Below are 21,329 nucleotides of genomic sequence, written 5' to 3' on the forward strand. Positions count from 1 at the left end.
AGATGTTGTCTTCAAACTTCTTGAAACTGAACATATCTGCAGAGAATCTTTTCGTAGGGTCACCCACGTATGAAGTTCTGACTTTTTGTCCAAGTCTTATTCTGTCAGATTTACTGTATTGGAACAAATCAACAGTAGTCTTAGTCAACAGTAAATCTTTTCTGGAGTTATTTTTGCTTGACACTTAATGCAAGGTGCCTTGGACTTAAACTAGATGGGAAATCAGATTAGTGGTTAAAAAGCCCAGAGCAATCATTTAGGAATTACTTTTCTTTCTTTTTTCCTTTAGTCTTCAATCAGTGGACTTCGAAGCTGTAGCTGTTACAGTAAAAGAGCTGGTCAGCTATGCGTTGACTATCAATGCAAACAACCACTTCTGGTTAATTATTCAGGCAGATATTTATTTTGGTAAGTGAAACCAATGTCTGTTTTTAGCATATGTGTAGGGGTACCTTGCTGCTCTGGGTTTTGCTTGACATAATCCTCCTTGTATTTTCTCTTATGAAAAATAAGTTTAAGTGACACATGAGGTTAAAATCTTCAGAGGGGATAGTGTAGGTGTATTTGGGAGGTTGTCTAAGCCCACAGAGAGACTAAGCTTCCAACGGGTCATGCAGACTTGCTTTTAGGGTAAGGGGAACTTTAACAGTCCACTTTAAATTTACTTTTGTAGTGCAGTTGGTTCTTGAGTGGTGTAATTGTGCAAACCCCTGACAATTGAGTGTTTTATAAGTGAATGGAAAGTTGTGAATAGTGGTTGCTTTTAAATTTGGAGATCCGCTTTGCTGGAGCAGAAGATGAGCAGAGTGGAGAGGATCTGTATTTTATATAGAGAAGTCTGTAGGCTTTGTAAAAGAGGAAGTATGAACTCCTGATCTGATATTGGTTGTGATGGGAAGTGCTTCCCTGTCATTCTGTCCTCACCTGCCACTCCCCCAGTATTTATTCTTGCCCCTCAGCTGGGAGCAGCCAGCAGAACTAGGACAATACAAAGAGTTTCAGGTTCTGGGCACCATGACAGCGTATCCAGACCACACCAGGGCAGCAGTTGCCTGGGGAAAACTTGCCCAGCCTGTGTGATACTATGCTCTGTTAAATTATTCCCCAGTCTAGAGTCAGTTCCTGGGGCTTGCTTTATAGTGTGAGTAAATAGAGCAGAAGGGTAGGTGCAGAAGAATGAACTTCCTGAAGACAACCAGACAGGTAGGGTACTGCCTATTGTATGTGCTAGAGAAGGACATGGCCATAGCCAAACTCAAAGGTAGAGCAATGTTTCTTCCACTTAAATTATCTGCTGAAACCACTTTAGTGAAATTTAGCTTTCAAACCGGGTTGTTCCTTTCTGGCCATAAAATGGTATTTTCTGTGCCTCTGGCATCTACTTACCAGTGCTTTGGGCTATCACAGAGTCAAGGTGCAAGTTTCCAAATCTTTTTTTGGACTGGAAGGATGTCTGTGGTGTACAGTAAGATGTAGTGCAGAAATGCAAGTCTGTTGCTCCCAAAGGAGACCCATTTGTCTAGAAGATGCTTTATAATCCTTGGGGTGAGGGGAAGGGTCTAATCAAGTGTTCAGTGCTGTCACCTTATATATGGGAGAATGATTCAGGGTTATAAACTGGCAGTTTACTGCTTGTACGAAGTGCAGCAGCATCCCGGAAGGAGACATTATGTAGGGATCCTCAAATCCGGTGCCAACAGTGGTTGGAGCACTCCTGGCATGTGCCAGGTCTGTATTTCAGCAGCAATGTGGACAAGCTGCTCCTGCCACAGAGCCCCTGGAGGTCTTATCGTCATTTCAGGAAGAGCTGGGAGTAGAACTGGTGCTGAACCATGAGAGGCCTGTGGTGGCATCAGCTGTTCCTCTCACTTCACCAACTAAACTTCTTTACTGCCACTGTGTGTGCTAAGTTCGCTGAAGGCAAACTTCTTTTCCACTCTTAGTGCTGATGGATTCAAGATCAACTACCTGAAAAAATTAAAAGTATTTCTCAAAAGGCAGAACTTTGTGTATGATACTAGTTTTCCTGATTATGTAGTTTCCCATCCATCCATCACTGTTTTACCACCTCCTGTGTGTCCATGCTTTTTAAACAATGGTACACAAGTCACTTCCCCAGTAGAATTCAGCTATGAAATATATATATATATGATTAATTCTATAAATAATTGATCTGACTACTAAGTAACTGCTGTATTTACTTTTAAGACCTTATTTTGCTTTTTTCCATGGCAGCAACAAATCAGTATTCAGCAGCCCTTCACTATTACCTACAGGCAGGAGCTGTATGCTCAGACTTCTTTAATAAGATGGTGCCACCAGATGTGTACACAGACCAGGTGAGTTAAAGTGGGATTTAGATTTACAAAAATCCCTGTTTGGATTCAGTCAGCATCCTGATTCTACATAGAGACAAAACTGTTCAGCATACACACATTCCTGTAGCCTCTGGGGTTTTATATCTGTGCTTCCAGTGCTGGTATCGCATGGACGGAGCCTGCTTGTTTCCACCCGTGGTGCAGGCAAACTTTGTGTCCTGTCTAAATGCTTCTGAAATACTGTCTGCTCCGGTTAACATGGATGAGGGTAAGAAGCATGGATCACATTAGTAGTGAGATCCATACAACACTGGCTCCTTTTCCCACGCACTGGTATTTTTTCCCAGACTCTGACTGAGCAGAGCTGCATCAGGGCTGTGCAGGATTGTCTAGAAAGGGGTGGGAGTGTAGTTTACCCTTGTCAGGGCGTGCTGGAGGCACAGCAGAGCAGGTATCTGTGCACTTTGCAGGTGGGTGTAACAAGTGGTTTGTCACTTGCAAATGGGCTGTGAGTGAGAGCCCCATCATCTCTCTGTGTTCTGGGGGAATCCCCAGTCCCAGACACAGCATGTTCCAGTGACATCGTGCAGGATGTCACTTAACCTTTTTCCAGGCATTTGCTTGTTCATTAGGAAACCATTGTGTTCCTTGTAGTCTGTGTTTTGCTAGGCAGTAGGAAGGAACTGTCTAGACCCAGGGAAGGTGTCCTATCCAATTACTATTCCTGTCATGTTCCCATTTATAGGGCCAGTGAGAGCTTCAGATGCCATCTGGAAATCCTGAATGTTCACAGCCTGGTCTAAGCTGTGCCTCGTGCCAGGCTGCCATGGTGCAGGAGTCCCAGCAGGGATGCCTGTGCTGTCACACAGCACCAGGGGCCTGCCTTGGTGTCAGAGCTTTGTCAGTGCTGGTCCCACCCGCCAGGCCTTTCCTGTGGGTGGCAGGACATAAAGGTGAAGCTTTTTGCCAGAGCAGGGCCTGGCTGCCTCACACAAACACAGGGTGCTGCTCCTCAGCACATGCTGACCCTTGGGACATCTCTGAAGTGATGAACGCTCAGTTGATCAGTGGATATGCTAAAACCCCAAGGTTAGGGGGCTTAGAAGAATGTAAATAGCTATTTAGCGGGTCCCTTGCATTAAAAAAAAGAATCACAAAAATTGCTGTTTGTGTTCCAAAATGAGCATTTCAGAACTTGTGTTTTGTGTTTTTAACCCTTCTCTAGGTGATAAAAAGAATGATCAAGTGCTGCTCTTTACTAAACTGTCACACCCAGGTGAGAGGTGAAACATGGCATTAAGTAAAATATTTGTTAATATTTTGATGATAAAAAGTGGGGAGAACTTTTTTAAAAAGACTAAATCCAACTTTCCTTGGAAAGGCAATCTGCAGTAAAGTAGATTTTGTTGTTACCTTTGCTTCTAGGACACACAAAGGACTGAAATTAATGAGTAAATAAACATATATTTGGAAATGTTCTAAAAAGTAGTAGTCTCTGAGTGCTTTGGCCTACTTTTCTCTTATAATGCTGATTTTTTTTTTTAGAGGAACAGTACAGTATCTGTGGGGTGGTGTTGGGAACCTGGCCTTGTTCTTCATGATAACCACAGGTGGCTGTTGCTGTTCAGTGGGATCGTTCATTCTCCAAGAAGTAACAAGCTTAGATTTGGCTCTGATTTAAAAGCTGTTAAATGCATTTAGAAACCTGGAAACCAAGTCAGTCCCTTCAGATCTGAGTAAATTCCTTTTAGCTGTTGCCACTGTTGATGTGTCAGAACAAGCCCTATTCAGGTGCTCAGAATTTGCTAAGACTAGATTAGGTCCAGAAAGGCACTGGGATTAGCAAGGTGGTGTGTGGAAGGTTTCAGTGTGGGGGGAATTCAGGCTGTCAGAATCACTGCAAGTCTTTCCTTACAGGTAGCTATTTTGTGCCAGTTCCTCAGAGAAGTTGATTATAAAACTGCGTTTAAGGCACTGCAGGAACAGAACAGGTAAATGTTACAACAAAGTTTATAGATGCATAAACCCAGAATGTGAATGTGTCAGTTAACCTAACCTGCCTTGTCCTTCAGTCATGATGCCATGGATTCTTACTATGAATACATCTGGGATGTCACCATCTTGGAGTATTTGACATGTATCCTTTTGCTGGAATGCCACTCATACTGGATGTTCACAGCTGGAATAAGGCTGTTTCCTCTCTAAGTGACTTGCCTTGACTGGCCCTCAGATCTCCACCACAAAAGAGGCGAGACAGACAAGCGGCAGATAGCAGTAAGTTAAACTGGGGTGCTCAGGGTGCTGGGATTTCTTTAGAGCGTCTTTCCTTCCCTGAAACCACATTTAAAAAGAATTGCCACTTCCAGTTTTAATTTTGTCACGCAATTCTTTTAGAGTCTGTGTGCTCCTGTGAAGCTGTGGCTCTAAAGTTGTAGGGATGGGGTGGCAGAGCATGTTACAGAAATAAATCACCCATGGAACTAGTGCTGAAAATGCCTTGAAATGAAACAGCTTTACTGGAAGGCCTTTTGCTAATGGTGTCTCTCCTCTTCTGTTTCAAGATAAAAGCCATTGGCCAGACAGAGCTGAATGCCAGTAATCCAGAGGAAGTCCTACAGCTTGCTGCGCAGAGAAGGAAAAAGAAGTTTCTTCAAGCAATGGCGAAACTTTACTTCTAGGCAAATGCTGGAAGACTTATAAAACATGTAGAAGTGAAAAAAAAATCTTTCAAGACTTTATTATTTTTAAAAACGCATTTAAATTTTTATACAACATTTACAGCCTAGTATCTTTCTTCTTAGAAATAGATGAAATCTTATAATAAACCCCTTATTTTTACAAACTGTACAGAAGGCTGGAAGCAACTTCAGCTAGTTCCACAATGGCTTGTTTGAAGAAGACATGAATTCAAGTTTGTCAAGTTGGTGTGAGTGTAATGTGGATGTGGGTGGCACCTGATGCTCTAGTGCAGCTTCAGGGGCTGCTCAGTGTCATGTAACACTTGTCCCTGGACATGAGGCACAGGTAGGAGCATCATGAAAGAGGGAGGAGGACTGATACCCATCTTTCCCAGTACTGCCCTTCATCACAGAAGTGACTCAGAGGTAGTGAATATTGCAAGAAAAACACAGTAGTTAATGTTGTTTATAAAACACTGATAACTTACAGCTCCACAGTTTAAAATACTGTTCCTATGACGGGAGTGGTTGTAGAGTACCTGCAGCTCACTTTATTCCATACCTTCTCCAGTTCTCATTATGTTCTTTTTGCAAGTTGGTGGCCGGCTCATATAGGACAGAACTCCTTCCTTCCAGGACTGTACTTCCAGTTATGGTTACTTCAGCAGCAGGTCCTTTGCTGATACTCTTACCTGAGGTCAGTGATAACATTAAAACCGAAGTTTATGGCAGGCTTAAATGGCTGCCATAAATTTATCAGCCTCCTGTGGAGCTGGAATTTGATACAAGGCTGGCTACGCTGTACTGCACCGGCAGAGTGGTTTCAGACATAAACCGCTAACCCACAGGCCTCTGTAATACTGCACCTGAGCTGGGGGACTAACTGACAGGCAGTGAGCTCTGACCTTAGCAAGAGAAGAAAAAGAACAAGTCACGAAGTGGTAATCGGTACAAGCTGTCAATAAGTTCTCCTGCACATTTAGCCCAAATTAAAGCATGACATGTAAGCTGAGTGGACCAATTTTGCCACTAGGCACTATTAAAAAAGTTCTTGAAATTAATAAGTTAGGAATGGTGAGAATTAAACTAAGTTGTGTCATAATGGACCGAGGTGGTCCGGGCTCCTGTGACAGCAGGGTGGAATGCTCAGCTGAACTCTTTTTGTCAAGTCTCAAGGATGATGCTGGTCTCAATTTCCTGCTGCATCTTTTACTGCCAAAGTCTTGAATAGCAGTAAAGAACATGAATCACCTTTAGTGTGGTCTTGTTCTGAAGCACCAAGTCCTGTTTCTGAATCTGTTAATGATGTTTGACTGTATTTCATTTCTTCTCTGTGCTTTTGGGAGGGGTTATTATTCCACCTGTTGACAGGGGCGATAACTGACCCGGGGCAGTGGACACTACTCCACTGTTCACTTCTTCCTGTGAATGGGGGGAAGAAGACACCAGTTAGTACCCACCACAAGGTCGGCTCTTTTGTGTCACTAGTCAGCAGTGCTCCCTCACACCACTCATACAATTCAAGTACTCCAGAGTTAGGATACTGAGTAAAGCCAAGGTGACATTACACAATGAAGTAAAGATTATTATCTTAGGAACACCTCTCCAGTAGTGGTAATCCAAGTGTTTGCTTATGGCCTGGGAATGTTACAGTAAAAAACACATGTTGTTTACAGCATCATTGGTAGTTGGGCACATCTGACCACACTGGCTGAGCAGAGCCAGGCCAGGTGTGAGCAGGGAGAAGGGATGTGTAATGTACCCTCAGCTGTCTGAACTGCACATCCATAGACCACCTACCAGCATGTCCAAGTAATTTGTGTGTGTCTGGATATTATGTCGATCTTCTGCTGCAACCTTCTTAAAGTTCTTAAGCTTCACAGGGAATCTTTTTGCCACGTTCACAAAAGGCACCATCCATTCTACACACTCTGAAATGTTCTCCCAATCTAAGCCTAGGGAATAGAACACAGGAATATATTTAAACATTATGAAGGAGTTGCAGTGTTCCAAAATGGCCATAAGTTTAAAAAAACAATAAATAATAGTGCAGATAGAAATTCAGAAGCATCCTCCCAGAAACTGGCAGCATTTTCTTATGCTTGTTACATGAAAGGGTAGTGGCTAAGGATGGTGAGTGCAGGTCACAAGGATTCTTGGTGCTTTCCAGGGAAGGCTGAAGCAACTTTCAGCTTCAACAGAATGTTTTGGGTCATGCTATAAAAATATACACTGGGTGCTGCTGAGAGACATGACTGCTTGGGAACTACATTTTAGGAGAAAAAGTAGTCAAATATATGGCTAATGATCCCTCAAATAATGGGAAATAATAGAGCAAGTATTATCCCAAAACCAAGAACAGTAAATCTGCCTCATTTCCTTAGCAAAGACTGCACTTCTGAAGGGGTATCCTTTTTTGAGTCTTTGTAACATCTGAAATGGTAGGAAGTGAAATTAGGGGGAAAAGAAACCCACAGAACAAACTATTAGTGTCCCTGTAGCTTTTGTTCTTTGGCAGTCTGGTAAACCAATACACTCCAGCTGCCTTGGGCCTGTGAGAGCTTCCAGAATTCCCTGCTCAACAAGGCCAAGCTTTATAGCAGTGTCTTACCTGAAGCTTTCTTAACTATTTCAATTGAGGTATAGTGGCAGAGCGCTGCAGCAGCTAGTGTTCTGTACTGGAAATCCAAAGAATTCACATCCAGAATACACAGATCTAAAAGCTGAGGAAATGAAGAGTAACAAATTTTAACAGCTGATACTTTAGCATAATCCTGTCTCAGAGATGGCTATGCATACACATTCCTACAGGTTCTGCCCTGGAACAGGGCTGAGCTCCAAGAAAATACTTTAATAAATTTAAATACTACCTAGTGTGGTATTTACATCACTGAGCTACCCAGCTTCAGTAAACCTGAGATTAGGCACAATACACGCCCATGCAAACTGAACCACACACTCAAAACAGACAAAACACTCCCCAGGCTGCCTTCTCAGCAATTACACAGAAACACAGTTAGGGGCAACACAGTTAAAACCAGCCAACTTTCTGTAGGGTCCTAAATTATCCACCTTCCTCTCAGAGCTGTTGCTGCTGTTTACAGAATGCTGCAGTGTATAGTAATTAAAAAAATAACAGAGATTTTTATTTTTTCAGGGTACAGTAAAATTTTAAAATATGTGAAGCAGGGAGACAAGAAACAGGGGTGCTTGTTCTCAAAATTGAGTATGAACTTCGGTGGTAGAGTCAAACTTGCACATTCCTTAAAAAGTAACATGTGAGTGTAAACAAGGGAACACTTCCTTTCATGGCTTTTGAGGTGTAATGTTAAGTTTTTCTTGTCATCACTCCAAGAAGCACTTTCCAACAGTTTAGTACCTACCTGTGCTATCTGAATGAATTTTTCCTGAGAATACTGAGGTAGCAGCACTTTTGGAACATCCTTCAGAGCATCCACTTGAAGATAGAGGTTCAGCCAGGAGACAATTGTCACTGGACAGAGTTCCCATTTTAAAGCCTGCAAATATTTACCAAACAGTTAAGTGCCTTAAACCACTTGAGGATAGTTTTCTGCTCTGACTTCTCCACATACCCCTCCTTATGAGATTATTGCACAGATCGTTAAAAGACCTTAATGATCATGTACAATTTCAAGTACAAACAGTCACTTTAGATTGCATTCTCACTGCTTTTTGAACAGGGTTTGCTACGATCAGCACAAACATGTATCCCTATGCCTTTGCAGTTGGACCTTGTGTACCTTCCCCATTCAGAAGCTGGGAAGTTAAAGAGTATTTCCTCAAACCTTCAGGCTAGCTGCCTGAACCTGCAGCTCATATCTGTTAAGGAAGAATAGATTTACAAAGAGTTCTGTCTGGTAAGGATGGATCCTTGCCAACATGAGGGGCACTGAGTAGTATCAGGTCTTTGCCTGGCTCTCTAGAGACCCCCGTTCCTGGACAGCAAGGGACGTTGGAAAGCACAGTGCATTACACTGACAGCCTTCTAGCCTGCCCCAGTAAGAGCCTTTATGTTCATACAAACATGAGAAACCTGCTTGACTTCTCACCGTCAGGGACTGTACCCCAGCCAGGGGCTTCAGAGGTCCACTGCACATACAACACAAACAGGGACGTACTAAACGTGTTCTCTTTCTAAGCAAATAAGTGACATTAAAACACAAGGCTCAGCTGGACAGTCTTCCAACCAGCACTTAAAAACACAGCTAAGTTATTACCTTTAACATAATAAGTTCCATTCTTACAATATCATCTTCACTGCAAGCACCATCAGTGACATAAGCAAATTCCTGTATTTTAGGAGCATAGATTTCCTTTAAAGGGAGAGAGGGAAGGAAAATGAAGATTAGAGTGTCTTACAGTTCTAAGAAAGACTGAGAAAATACTGCCAAATACTTTTCTGTCCCTATCAACATGTTAACATTTCTTATGCTATAACAGTGTTTTTCTCATGTGTGAGGTAACCTGAAACTCACAGGATGAGGAGATAATATAACCTACTTGTTTTTTAATATGTTGTAAAATACAACGGAGTTATAGCAACTCTTTTAGCTTTTGGGGAAATAAATGCTGACCAAGCAATCAGAATCCCCTCTCATTTATACTCTTTCTACTCAGCCATTCCAACTGATGTGAAAACATGCACCATCCTAATTCTGGTACAGGACACTGCTGTGCTAGAAATGGGTGGCTACTACAGGTTACCTGCAACGTCAGTGCTGAGGTAGTTGTGCAGATTAAAAAAAAAATTAAAAAGCTAGAGAAAGATGAGAGAAAATGCCAGCCACTCTAACTGGCAAAATCCATACTGCAGAGATGGTTAACAAGGAAATTTGCCAACCCAGTCATGCCAGTTGGGACCAAGCATAGCTAGGTGTTTTAGTAAAAGAGAGCGTGCCAGCAAAACTCCTCCTATACCAGCTGGCTCTGTGGCCATTCTACGGCCCCACACACTTCCTTAGGACAGGTAGCACAGAACCTTAGCATTGGGAATAACAGTGAGATCTGGGGATTCCCAGTGTTAAAACATAATATCCCAAGTGTTCCGCTCAGCCTGGCCTACCATGCACTACACAAAAATATGCTCTTGGCTCGGAGCTGTAGCACACAATGTAACAGTGTCACCATTGCTGCACTTTAAAAGACTAAAACTCCACTAAATGGGTTTATAAGGATATCAGCCTGATGTACAGGCAGTTTGAGACTTAGGCTTGGTTTTGTTCAAGTCCCACACCCATTCCTGAGACTGTTTGCCAACTGCTGTATATTTGAAAAAAGACAAGACAAAACAAAACAAAACAAAGCTACTTCTAGCACGTTTGCATGCCTTTTAAGTTTATGTGGTCTCCTTCCCTGCTGCTCAGGAAAGGGAGGACAAAGACTACACTCCAAGAGATTGACATGTGCACAGCTGAAGGAAGACAAAAAAATTTCCCCTTCTGACCCTCAGTATTGTACATACACCATCAAGTTCAAAAGATTCAGACAGAAGAAATAAATGTTATCACTGTCCTTTTAGTTACTCCAAATTCAATATCCTCCCTGTAAGAGAGATTCTTACCTCAAGTTTGGAGGCAATGAATAATGAGGTAATTCCTATGAGCTGAAGCATGCTCTTGTTAATGTTCTTTTGTGTCAACATGAATCTATCAAAAAAGTCTTGAGCTAGATAGAAGGTTTCCCTATGGAGTGCATACACCTCACACACCTACAACAGGAAAAAAGAAACCAATTCAGTTTTCTGTTATAAAACTCTGTGTACACACATTGGAGTATTCAAGTTTTAATAGCAAAACACAATGTGCACTATTTCATCTTTTGCACACACAAACCATCATATACCTAAGTGTGGAAGGATGCAATGGTTAGTATGGGATTGGAAAAGGTATTTCCCACTGCTCCCATCCAAACACAAATTGCCTATGATATACTAACATACTTTGAAAAAATACTTTTTCCAATTTAAATAGCAATCATTTTTCCTAAAAATGCGTACAGTTTTTCACTCAAAGCCTTGTTGAGGGGAAAAACCCAACAAAACCGCAACGTGCACGCACACACACACACACTAATTAGCTAGATTAACAATACTAAGGGCTCAAACCTCAAGTTGAAGTCAGTGAGCAAATCCCCCCTGTATTCCTAGTAGGTCTGTCCCAGGGTAGAACCACTAAAAAAAAAAAAAATTGAAGTCTTTGGCTCTACGGCAAACCAGCCTGGAAGCTGCTGCTGGAGGGGCCTCTGCTGGCAGGCCAGGAGCGCTGCCTGCAGCCCCTCGGGCTCACTGACGGCCTCACTAAGCAGGAACAAAACTACAAGAGCGGCCATCTGCTCCATCCCAGTGCGTGTTTCCCTGGCAGGGAGAACTTTTAATACTCGCATTGTATCAAAGTGTTTCAAATGTCAGTTCAACAAAAAAGGCGAGGAGATTGCCCAGGCCTGGAGATCTTAGGGGGAGCTCTACTTTTTCATATAATCTCTAATTGAATTTGGGTGAGGCTACCACAAATGCATCTTATCTGCATCTCTATATCCCTTCCACAACTAGAAAACAGTTAGATATCTATAAATTACTTACAATCTACATGCAGTAAAGAACAGGAACAGAAAAGAATATCCAAGAAATAGATCCTAAGTGCTTCATTATTTTACTTGGATACTATTAGCTATCTCCCAAGATAAGGTTGGAGGCTCATTTGCAAATTAAAACCCTTCCTGACCACCAAAAATTCAACTGGTTGGCAGAAATAGCACAGCCCATTCTTTTAGACCTGATATAATATTTGCCAATTGCTGTGCTACTCTGATGTTATTTGTTCCAAAGAAGATTCAGAACCACAACTGTACAGATCAGGCCCACCCATAAATAAATGGCATCATTATTGTAAAAGTGTATTGTCCAAACATAATAATGCTTATTGTAAAAGTGTGTTGTCCAAACATTAAACAGTATCTCAGTTATAATATCACAGAAGACAGTGTTAGGAGTTGCTGGGATTTAAATCCACTGCGGCGTGTTGAACCACCAAGCTAGACAACAGCAAGGCCCTTGCTGACATTCTTGTTTGGAAACTGGGTGATTTCCTAAGAGTTCAAGACTTCAGAAAAAGTGCAACAAACCAATGTAATGGTAGTATGTAAATTACACTTTAGAGGAAGTAGAAGCACACAACTAGAATAGTTTTTATATTCAGTCCATATTATTAAAAAAAAAACAAACAAACAAACAAAAAACAACTCTCCTTTTTCTTGAAATTCCCTGCTCTTAGCACTGGCTGCTCCACCAAGACAGTGAGAGTGCCACCGTAACATCTGCTTCCTTGGAATTCCTGATATGGAATTGATAATCCTGCAAGGACTCTTCTGCTGATGGGCAAGGATTGCATGAGGCAAAGATTGCTTTTGGCAGTGGTGATTGAATTTGCTCAATATAAAGTTCTTGGAAACACCTCCAAACCATAACTTTCTATTTACGACACTGATACTGCCAAGATTGAGAGCTTTTATTGGACAACTGGAATAGTCTTAAGTAAACCAATTAGATCAGAATATGGATATGATTTATTTGTAGACCTTTCACATAGGGATCTGTCTATATCAAGAACCTTCAGCTCTCAGCCACTGATGTACTACTTTCTTCTGCTCTCTTCATATGATACAATTAAAAATTCCCTATGGAGTCAGTAAATAGCACCAGGGGCTGACACTCCGAAGCTCTTGGCAGGGACAGGGTGAAAACTCAAGTCCTCGATACAGATGTTTCATGGCTCAGATACAGTCTAACACGTAAAGTCAGAGTTCCATACCTGGTCTGTCTATAGCAATTTCACTACAAGTCTCAAAATTAGATTTCTCTCCCTTGCAAGAAGTAGTATGGCAAGGGCAAAAGTTAAGTACTATTGCTCACTGCCCTGTGTGGAACATTCAGCATCTCCTGCCAGGGAAGGCCTGGATGTAGCTCACCAAGGGGATCAGAAGCAGTCACTGGTTCTGTTGCAAAATAGTTTTGCCATTTTTTCATAACAGAACGTTTTGGTATTAGATATTTATATAAAAGCTGTGCTTCTACCTGCCTACTTCACAGGCACAACACATGGCAAAGTAACTAAAAGAACACACCTCCAAGAGCCAGTCCAACAGTATCGATCTCATGTGAGGCTGCAAACTGGAATGTAGTGACGTGAAGTGTTTGCAGTGAGCGTATCTGTTCTCCTTCATCAGGATGTTCAGCCAGATATCTTTGGAGTTTCCCCAGCTACAGAATAGAATTACACAAAGCATTATTAAGTATGTATTCAGCTCACAAAAGGAGAATAAAAACACTATTTATTGTTTACAGACATTCGGAAACAAAAATTCCACATACTACAAGATCTTTACGGTAATCGCAAAACTGCAGGTATACTTGGGACATTTACACCACAACAGCAGCCTGCGAAGATCATCAGCAAGTCCAGTTCTATAGAACAGACATTGAACCTGAACATGTGCCTCCCAAAGTTGCACATGCAGGTAGTTTCCTATTTTGCCTAGTTGGGTTGCTGTTCAAAGAGCGAGATAAAACCAAACCCTCCCCCATAAAAAAAGGTAACACATCCCCTCCCTAAGAAAGAGAAGACATACATGAAGTTGGTCCAGCTTAGTTTGAGAAAAACATTTACAGATGGTATTTAAAAGTCACTCATCCATCCCTTTATTGCCTAGCCTACTTCAAGGCTCAGAAGCAGGCTACTGAGAGGAAAACAGAGTTCCTGTTTATTGCTAACATTTATTTGCACTCCAGTCTACTTGGGAAGATGATGCCCATATCATCAATAAGGTTTCTTTGTATTTGTTATTAATTGATATCGGTTTTTTCTTAGATGTACTTCTCATGCTGCAGGTACTAAGAGGGACAGCGTGTTAACCAGTGAAATTATGATTTCCTACTGAAATTTTCGGAGCTTTATATTTACCTTTCCCCAAGCAGAAGTAGAGAGACAGAGCTGACCACAGGTATTGCCTACAAATTCTAAACCACATCCGTTTCGTTCTGCCATCATAAGTTAAAAGCTGGAAAGATACTTGTTTGTTTAATGCACATGTCCCCCAGTTTAAGCAAGTAAGCATTGAGAAATCAATTACGATCTTCCTACAGCAATTAGGGAAGCGTGAAGAAGTCAGGAAAAGTAAATTATCCTCTTATTCAGCTTATCAGAAAGGATGGAGGTCAGCTTTACCAGATGCCTATCAACAAGAGGATTAAACACCTTGCATGGAATTCTGTATCTGACCATGTCTTTGAGGCAAAACATCAACAGGCAGCTTCTCCCAGTTCTGATCAAGTTTTGGCCAGAACAAAAAAAAAAACCAAAGTGTATCTAGAAAGTTTCTCTTAAAGTAATGCTTCACATTCTGCTTCTTTTCTCATTCACCTCAGCAGAAGTTTTCCCTAATACATTGCAGTAAATTTACCACCTCTTTCTTTAAAACCCAGGCTGATACAAATAGCAGCTGATACTCATCTAACACACCTGAATGTCTAAGAAATTCTGAAACTGAAAACTATGATTTAGTCATATAATCTACCCCTCTGCAGAAGGGAAGCTTTCTAGAATTGTGACTGCACTAAGCATACTGTACTGCATTAGCAAGCTACTTGTGATATTGCCACAAGTTTATCTGAACGTTTTAAAGTTCTCAGTGAAAATATTGCTTCATATTTTTTGGTCACTCAGTTCTAATAGTATTGAAAAAGTTTAGTTTAACCATTATGTGCCTCTTAACCACTTGGAGTCTCCAGTGTTAGGTTATAAAAGGACAGCTTTGAAAGATGAAAATTATCTGTCTGGTAAGATAAATAAGATCAGAAAAAAAAAAAACAACAAAATGTCTATCTTTTTTTTGAGACATTGAATTTGTTGTGGAATGAGGAGACAAGCAGAGGTGTGTATTATACAAGCACAATGCAACAGATTTTATTGCAGTAGTTTAGCATATTTGATAAAACATCAACAACTACTGCATCCAGTAAACTTACTTGAGTTCAGGCAAAGGCGACGGATTTATGAAGAGGTTACTGAACCTGTACTTTTTGAATCTTGAGAAGTCAGTGGTCACTGATTCTTTGTGAGGTGTTTCAATAATTATGCAAGGCGAGATGCCTCCAGTTATCGTGGGCGGCCAACAACTCTGCAAAACAAACAAGGTATCTTTAAAATGCTGGGTTTACTGTGAGAGTAAGAAAGGCATGAGGTAGATTATAGTAACAGCAATATATGTAAAGTATGTTAGTCTTTTTGGATCTCAGCATCAATCCAGGCACCGAAACCAAGAAAGACAAATCAAATGCCAATAAAACGTTTCACAGTAAAGAGGGAACATGTATAAACAGATTTGATGGATTTGGGGAACTCAGCTTTGACAGAGACAACCGTCTTTAGTTTATGAACCCATGAGTAACCTATTTGTTGCTTGAGTTGCTCAGTTACAGTACAAAAGGCAAAGATACTCATTGGTACTAAAACAGAAGACTGTAGGTTGCTAGTCCTATCTACTTATCTACTCAGAGGGAAAAGAAAGGAGAGGGTGGAGGTTCTACTGTCTCTCAGTGGAAATTCAGCAACTTGTTATCTTCCAATTAAGTGCTCCAGAGAGGAGCCACCCATCTCAGCTCCAGAGCTAGATACCCCCACTAAGCAAGCAGCAGCTGTTAATACCTCTCAGCCTGCAAATGCCAAATATGGGATGCAATGACTCAAAAGGAAAGAAGTGCAAAGGTATTCATGCAGAAAGCCTCAGAGAAGGAATTCTAGATTACTGTAGTTAACTATAACCTGTTTCACTAACACTTATTTGGCTCTACATAACCAATACAAGTAAGGAGATATCAAATCCAAGGAGCACATGCAATGTTGTAGTGGCTGACAACCTTCAAAATGGTGACACAGAACTTTAATTGTGTGGAGTTGGGGGAGAAATCCCATTCATAAAGAATGGCAACAACAGCCTCTGAACACAGAAACTTTTCCTATATAGTTGACTTGCAAGGTAAACTACACAGGATTCCCTTAGTATATCCAAACCTATTTATAGCCAGACTTCGGTATCCCAAGAGTGAAGTTACATATTCCAGCAGAATTGACCTTAAGGTGCAGCCCAGAGAAAAGGGAGGTCCTACTCCTCCTTCTCTCCTGTGGTACTCACTGCCCAAGTCCACCCCTTCCTTCTTTGGTCAGCTTTGATGCTTGTCAGACCCTCTGCTGGGTTGATTCAACTCACTAACCTGGCAAAACATTAACTGAACCTGCATACTGCTTCATTCAAAGAGAACCAAAAATAGAGCAAGGCAGGGGATGCAGTGCATGGCCAGCTATCCAGGAAGGAGACAGGAAAGCAGTATTTCCCCCTTTCAGCAAAGGTAAGTTGTGACACGCAGTTTCACTCCAAGTACAGCTGATGTACTTACACAGCATTTTTTCCTACTCAAGGTTTACAAAGATAGCCCCACAATCAGAAGAGTTTCACTTCACCATAGCTGTTAAGTCTCATTTACTTTACAAACAGAAAAACTGCAAACAAGATTGTTTGCAAGAGAAACTTATTTTACTAATCAGCTTTAAAATAAATGTCTGTAAAGCCCCTCACTTGTTTTAAGAGTAGCCCGTGTTAGTGAAAATAGATTCCTAAATTGATTTAAATAATCAAAAGAACTGTTAAATGAAAGTAAAGACAGCCTGCATGGTTATGAGACAACTAAATGGCCGTGAAACCACACCTAAAGTTAAAACAAGTGCAATGATCTTGTTTAGACTCGCCTCTAGGCCTTACCTGCTCTGCATATGGAATTGTTCTGAAATATCTGGATTTATTCTTTTACACCTAACCTACTCTGCAGTGGTTTTTACATTGAAGGATCCTTTATCTGCAACAAAGTCACATGTAAAAAAGGCAAAAACATTTAAAGAGGTGCTAAGCTCCCACAGCTTTTAATATCTGAAGATACAAACTTCCCTTTTCAATACTTTCTGGTGTCAAATGCATGATTTCACACCCATCAACATAAACCAGATGGAGTCCCTCATCTAGTTTGATCTGGTATTCAGGATTGAATTACCTTAATCTCATATTGATGCTTTTTAGCAATTTTTCCATCTTCTCTTTTCTTAATCTCCTGCTGAGAAGAGACACACATCAATACACTGACAGTGAGCAGCACACCCACCTCTAGAGCTCAGGCAAACTCTTGCTACCCCGTCCCACTTTATAACTTGGCAGAGTAAAGACTGTCCCATCCAAATGCACTGGAGAACTTTCAGTATTATTAAACTTTTCAAGTTGCCCAAATAGGTCACCTCTGCTGTTCTCCTTTTTCTGGTCTGGAGATAGTCTAGTGTTTTTAGTTCTTGTGGAGACTCTTCTTGACAGGACAGTGGCTGCTGCTGCTTGGCTTGCAAACGGCTACTGCGAAGAGCAAAAAGACATTAGACATTGGGAGAGCAGCAGTTGTTGGATGAGTACAGATAATCTTGGCACAACACTAACAGCGTACCTGCGTCTTGACATCTTCTTTGGGTTTTAAGATCTCTACCTGGATCAAAGGAATAAGATGAGCTCAGATAGTGTATCATCACAAAACTAAGACCAAGTTCCCTACTTTGCATCGTGAACTCATCACAAAAAGCAACATGGTTTTCACAACTCAAACAGAAGGGCACAAGTACTCTACCGGCCTCAGGAACCCCTGAGCAGAGCATGACTGTGGTATATAACCACACACGGCTCCATGTCCTGCTGCAGGGTGCCCAGGTGTGCCAGTGGCCAGTGTGACTCAGGCTGGATGGGGGTGTGGAGGAAGTTGTAAAGGGACATCTCCCACACATGAGGATGTGGGGGGTCCACGGGGCTGTGACCCCCTGCACTCCTCCCCACCCTCCATTCCAGGTACCCCCGCAGACACAGGTTTTGCTGGTGCTGCCGCTCCCCCAGGTGGATTCCCCCCCCACACCTGCCGGGTTGGCGGTGCCGCGCTGGGACGGGCCGGGCCGGGCGCCGCCCGCGCTCCCGCCGCGCCGGTTCCGCGCCAATTTCCAGCGAGCGGGGAGGCGGCGGCGGCGGCCTTGCCGGGATCAGGCTGGGCGGGGGGCACCGCCGCCCTCCTGCGCTCCCCCTCCCGCGGGGCCGATCCAGCACCCACCCGCTCCTGAGAGTGCTGAGGGGACGTGTGAGGGGACAGGGCCACCGCCCCGCCCCCCCGCGCTCCCGCCTGACGGCGAGTGCGGCTCCCTCCAAAACCTGAGGGGGAAGGAAGGGGCTGCCGGGACGGCGCCTCACACGCGGGACACCCACCCCCTGCCAAGACACCCCTCACAGGGACCCTCCGAGGCGGGGACTGGGGCTGTGAAGGGGTGTCCCCACGGGCACCCCACTCCGAGGGCCGAGGCGGGGGAGCGGGGACCAGCAGGGTGCAGCGCGGGCGGCGGTCGGGGTCAGCCCGCCAAGCGGCTCGGCCGGCATCCCCGCCCCCAGCGCGCCCGGCTCCCTCCAAAACCGGGCAGCCCGCCCCCCGCGGGGCTCTCCGAGAAGGGCGCGGGGCAGCCGATGGCGGGATCCCGCCGGCACCCCGCGCTGCTCCCGCCGGGTGCACTCGCCCGGGCCATCGCCGCTCACGGCCCCCTGCGGATGGGGCCGCTCGTGGGGACACCCTCCCCCAGCCCGCTCTCCTCAGACACTCTCCCTCCAAAACGCTGCCCGGGCGGGCGGGCGGGCGGGCAGGCAGCCCGCCTTACTGCTCCCGGTCACTGCTCCCGCCTCACCGCTCCCGCCTCATCGATCCCAGTCACTGCCCCGCGCCGCCGCCAGTGCGCCCCTGACATCCCCCAACACCAGCACCGGGTCTGCCGGTACCGCCACCACCACTACTACCATCATCACCACCATTCTAACCACCACCACCACCATCAGCGTTAGCATCACTATCATTATTATCGCCACGCCAGCTACCCCCCGTCCCTCCCGGCAGTACCCCGCGCACCTCCGTCGCTGCCGCCCGGGCCGCACTGCTCAGCTGGCGCCGGCGCCAACCCGCTATATAGCGCGCCGGGCCCGCGCTGCGCATGTGCGAGGGCGGCAGGCGGCTCCCCTGCCCGCCCGCGCCCCGCTCGCCCCAGCGCCGCCCCTGGGCCGCGGGGCCGCGCCGACCCCCGCAGCCCCCGGGACACTCCGCGTCCCGCTCGCCCGCCCCGTCTCTCCCGGCAGAAGCGTCCCGGGAGAGCGTCAGGCAGCGCCGGGAGGAGCGCTGCCACCGCTGCCGCCGCCCGCTGCCGCCCGCTGCCTCCCGCTGCCCTGGCACCTCTCCGTCTCCCAGGGCACACCCGGCACCATCGCCCCGCTCCGCTCCACCGGCCTCGCGTCCCGCCGGGACGGCGGCGGCTCCGCCGGCGGCCGCGCGCGCCCCGCGGGGCTCGGCCTGCCCGCCCCGGGGCGGGGCCGCGGCGGGGCCGCCAATGGGAGCGCGCGGAGCGGCGGCAGCGTGCGGCGGGCACGGATGTAAACACGGCCCCGCCCCGCCCCGCGCCCGGACCGCCGGCGCGGCTGTCAGGCACCGCGGCACCGGCCTCCTGCCCCCCGCACACCACCCCGCTGCTGTGGAACCGGCACCCTGACGCCCTGCCGGCTGTCACATCCCACCGCACACGGGAGGGCTGAAGAGGAGGCTCAGGGGTGACCTCGTCACTCTCTACAACTGCCTGAAAGGAGGGTGTAGCCAAGCGGGGGTCGACCTCTTCTCCCAGGCAACCAGCAACAGGACGAGAGGACGTGGTCTTAAGCTGCACCAGGGGAGGTTCTGGTTGGACATAAGGAAAAATTTCTTCACAGAAGGGGTAATTATACACTGCAATGGGCTGGCCAGGGAGGTGGTGGAGTCACTGTCCCTAGACATGTTTAAGGAAAGACTGGATGTGGCACTGAGTGGCACAGTCTAGCTGACATGGCGGTGTTCAGTCAGAGGTTAGACTCAATGATCTGAGAGGTCTTTTCCAACCTGATTGATTCTGTAATTCTGTGACTGTGTGAACGGTAGCCCTCACCCCACCGTGCTCCCAGGGGCCTGGGCTCTGCCCCCATAGGCCTAGACCTTCTTGTCCAAAAGATTTCCCCAAGGTCCCTTCTCTCCCCTTCCCATTTTTCCACTGTGTTTAACCACAGAGAAATTCGTCCTGGCAGAACACAGGCCTCTCCTGAGCACAGCTTCCATGGTCTCCCATGGACAAACTCTATCCCCTGCCCAGCAGCTTTCCACAACTGCCAGCCAGGCCCACCACTGCACCCAGCCCCAAGGCTGCAGTGCCCACCGTGGGAGCACCCACCCTGCAATGCTCTTCTCCAGCAGAAGACAATACTGGAAATTACCCTCAGTGCCAGGCATGCCTTCCAGTCACTGCTAACATCACTCAAGAGTTGCATGGAATTTTTGTAACAAATATCCTAAAAAAAAAAAAATCCACACTACCCCAAAAGCAACCAAACCCCACAGCACCATACACTTAACAATGCTTCAAGCACACATTTTTCTTTAAAACACCCAGGATAGGGCACCTGCAGCCATTTTGCTGATGAGGAAGAACTGGTACTTTCTCGCAGTGCAGAGCGCACGTGCTGCAAAACAGCACAAAGAGAAGCCATGGCTGCCTTCAAGTAAATCCACGCTTTCATCATCTTTTTTTCACTTCTGCTTTTTCTTTTCCCAAGTGTAACACTATTAAAGAGTAAACATAGTTTTCACCTCCAGATTACAGTAATTAAGCACAATAACCAGGTCTTATTTTCTTGTAGCTTTGCCATTTTAAAGGGTAAGAGAAGAGAATGGATGCCTCCTTAGTGGGGATGAGCATAAAAGAGAGAAGATTTTTTTTTTTTAAGCTTCTGGCAGTACACTACAACTGCTGGGCAGTATTTGTGCTGGGATCTGGCAAGTCCTTTTAGATTAGTCCAGTGGTTTTCTTTTTTTTTTTTTCCTAATCACCACTTCTATATATATTCCAGATAAGGTGTGAAGGCCTTCCTTAAAAGTTTACACAGCTGATGTCATTTTCCTTGGTTATCCTTTTATGGATCTATTTCAAAGAGCTTGGAATCTACCAAGGATCTATAAAGCACAAATGAAGATCACGAAGCCATGAGGATCAATCCAGCTACTGACTGTGCTCAATACTGCTCTTCTCCCAGAGTTTTTTAATCCATTTTGTTGTTTCCAAGAGAGTGAGCAGTATTTAATTATAACATTTGCACACAGCTCCATTGTGATCTGGGCACAAAATGACAAGGAATATTG

The 21,329-nt window shown here is 44.8% G+C and overlaps 3 protein-coding genes across 7 annotated transcripts in view; 2 read left to right on the forward strand and 1 right to left on the reverse strand.

Annotated features, from left to right (window-relative positions):
* Positions 1-6,270, forward strand: part of INTS8 (integrator complex subunit 8) — a 25,589-nt gene extending 19,319 nt beyond the window's left edge. Inside the window, exons 21-27 of one of the 2 annotated variants that reach the window (XM_027725470.2) lie at positions 290-408; positions 2,236-2,339; positions 3,544-3,594; positions 4,236-4,309; positions 4,391-4,455; positions 4,549-4,592; positions 4,880-6,270. In XM_027725470.2, the coding sequence (XP_027581271.1) occupies positions 290-408; positions 2,236-2,339; positions 3,544-3,594; positions 4,236-4,309; positions 4,391-4,455; positions 4,549-4,592; positions 4,880-4,996 (574 nt within the window). In that variant the 3' untranslated portion in view covers positions 4,997-6,270. The other variant, XM_039379152.1, reaches the window with a different exon arrangement.
* Positions 5,025-19,430, reverse strand: CCNE2 (cyclin E2). Of its 4 annotated transcripts, none has more exons than XM_027725478.2 (12): positions 19,347-19,430; positions 17,547-17,585; positions 17,350-17,455; positions 17,112-17,168; positions 15,036-15,187; positions 13,136-13,271; positions 10,578-10,724; positions 9,235-9,330; positions 8,380-8,514; positions 7,608-7,719; positions 6,797-6,951; positions 5,025-6,418 (listed from the first exon to the last, which is right to left on the reverse strand). In XM_027725478.2, the coding sequence occupies exons 2-12, from the start codon at positions 17,558-17,560 to the stop codon at positions 6,317-6,319; spliced, it is 1,212 nt and encodes a 403-aa protein (XP_027581279.1). In that variant the 5' UTR covers positions 17,561-17,585; positions 19,347-19,430; the 3' UTR covers positions 5,025-6,316. The 4 variants fall into 4 exon arrangements, with proteins under 4 accessions (XP_027581279.1, XP_027581277.1, XP_039235087.1 ...); XM_027725476.2 differs by having other exon boundaries at positions 17,112-17,171; XM_039379153.1 differs by having other exon boundaries at positions 17,350-17,458.
* LOC113990234 (proline-rich protein 2-like) lies at positions 17,876-18,964 on the forward strand. The gene has a single exon (XM_027725469.1). The coding sequence runs from the start codon at positions 17,876-17,878 to the stop codon at positions 18,962-18,964; it is 1,089 nt and encodes a 362-aa protein (XP_027581270.1).
* Positions 19,431-21,329: the final 1,899 nt, after the last annotated feature.

This window comes from Pipra filicauda, unplaced genomic scaffold (assembly GCF_003945595.2).
Source record: "Pipra filicauda isolate LSUMZ 115617 unplaced genomic scaffold, ASM394559v2 scaffold157_size4220110_pilon, whole genome shotgun sequence".
Taxonomy (NCBI): Eukaryota; Metazoa; Chordata; class Aves; order Passeriformes; family Pipridae; genus Pipra; species Pipra filicauda.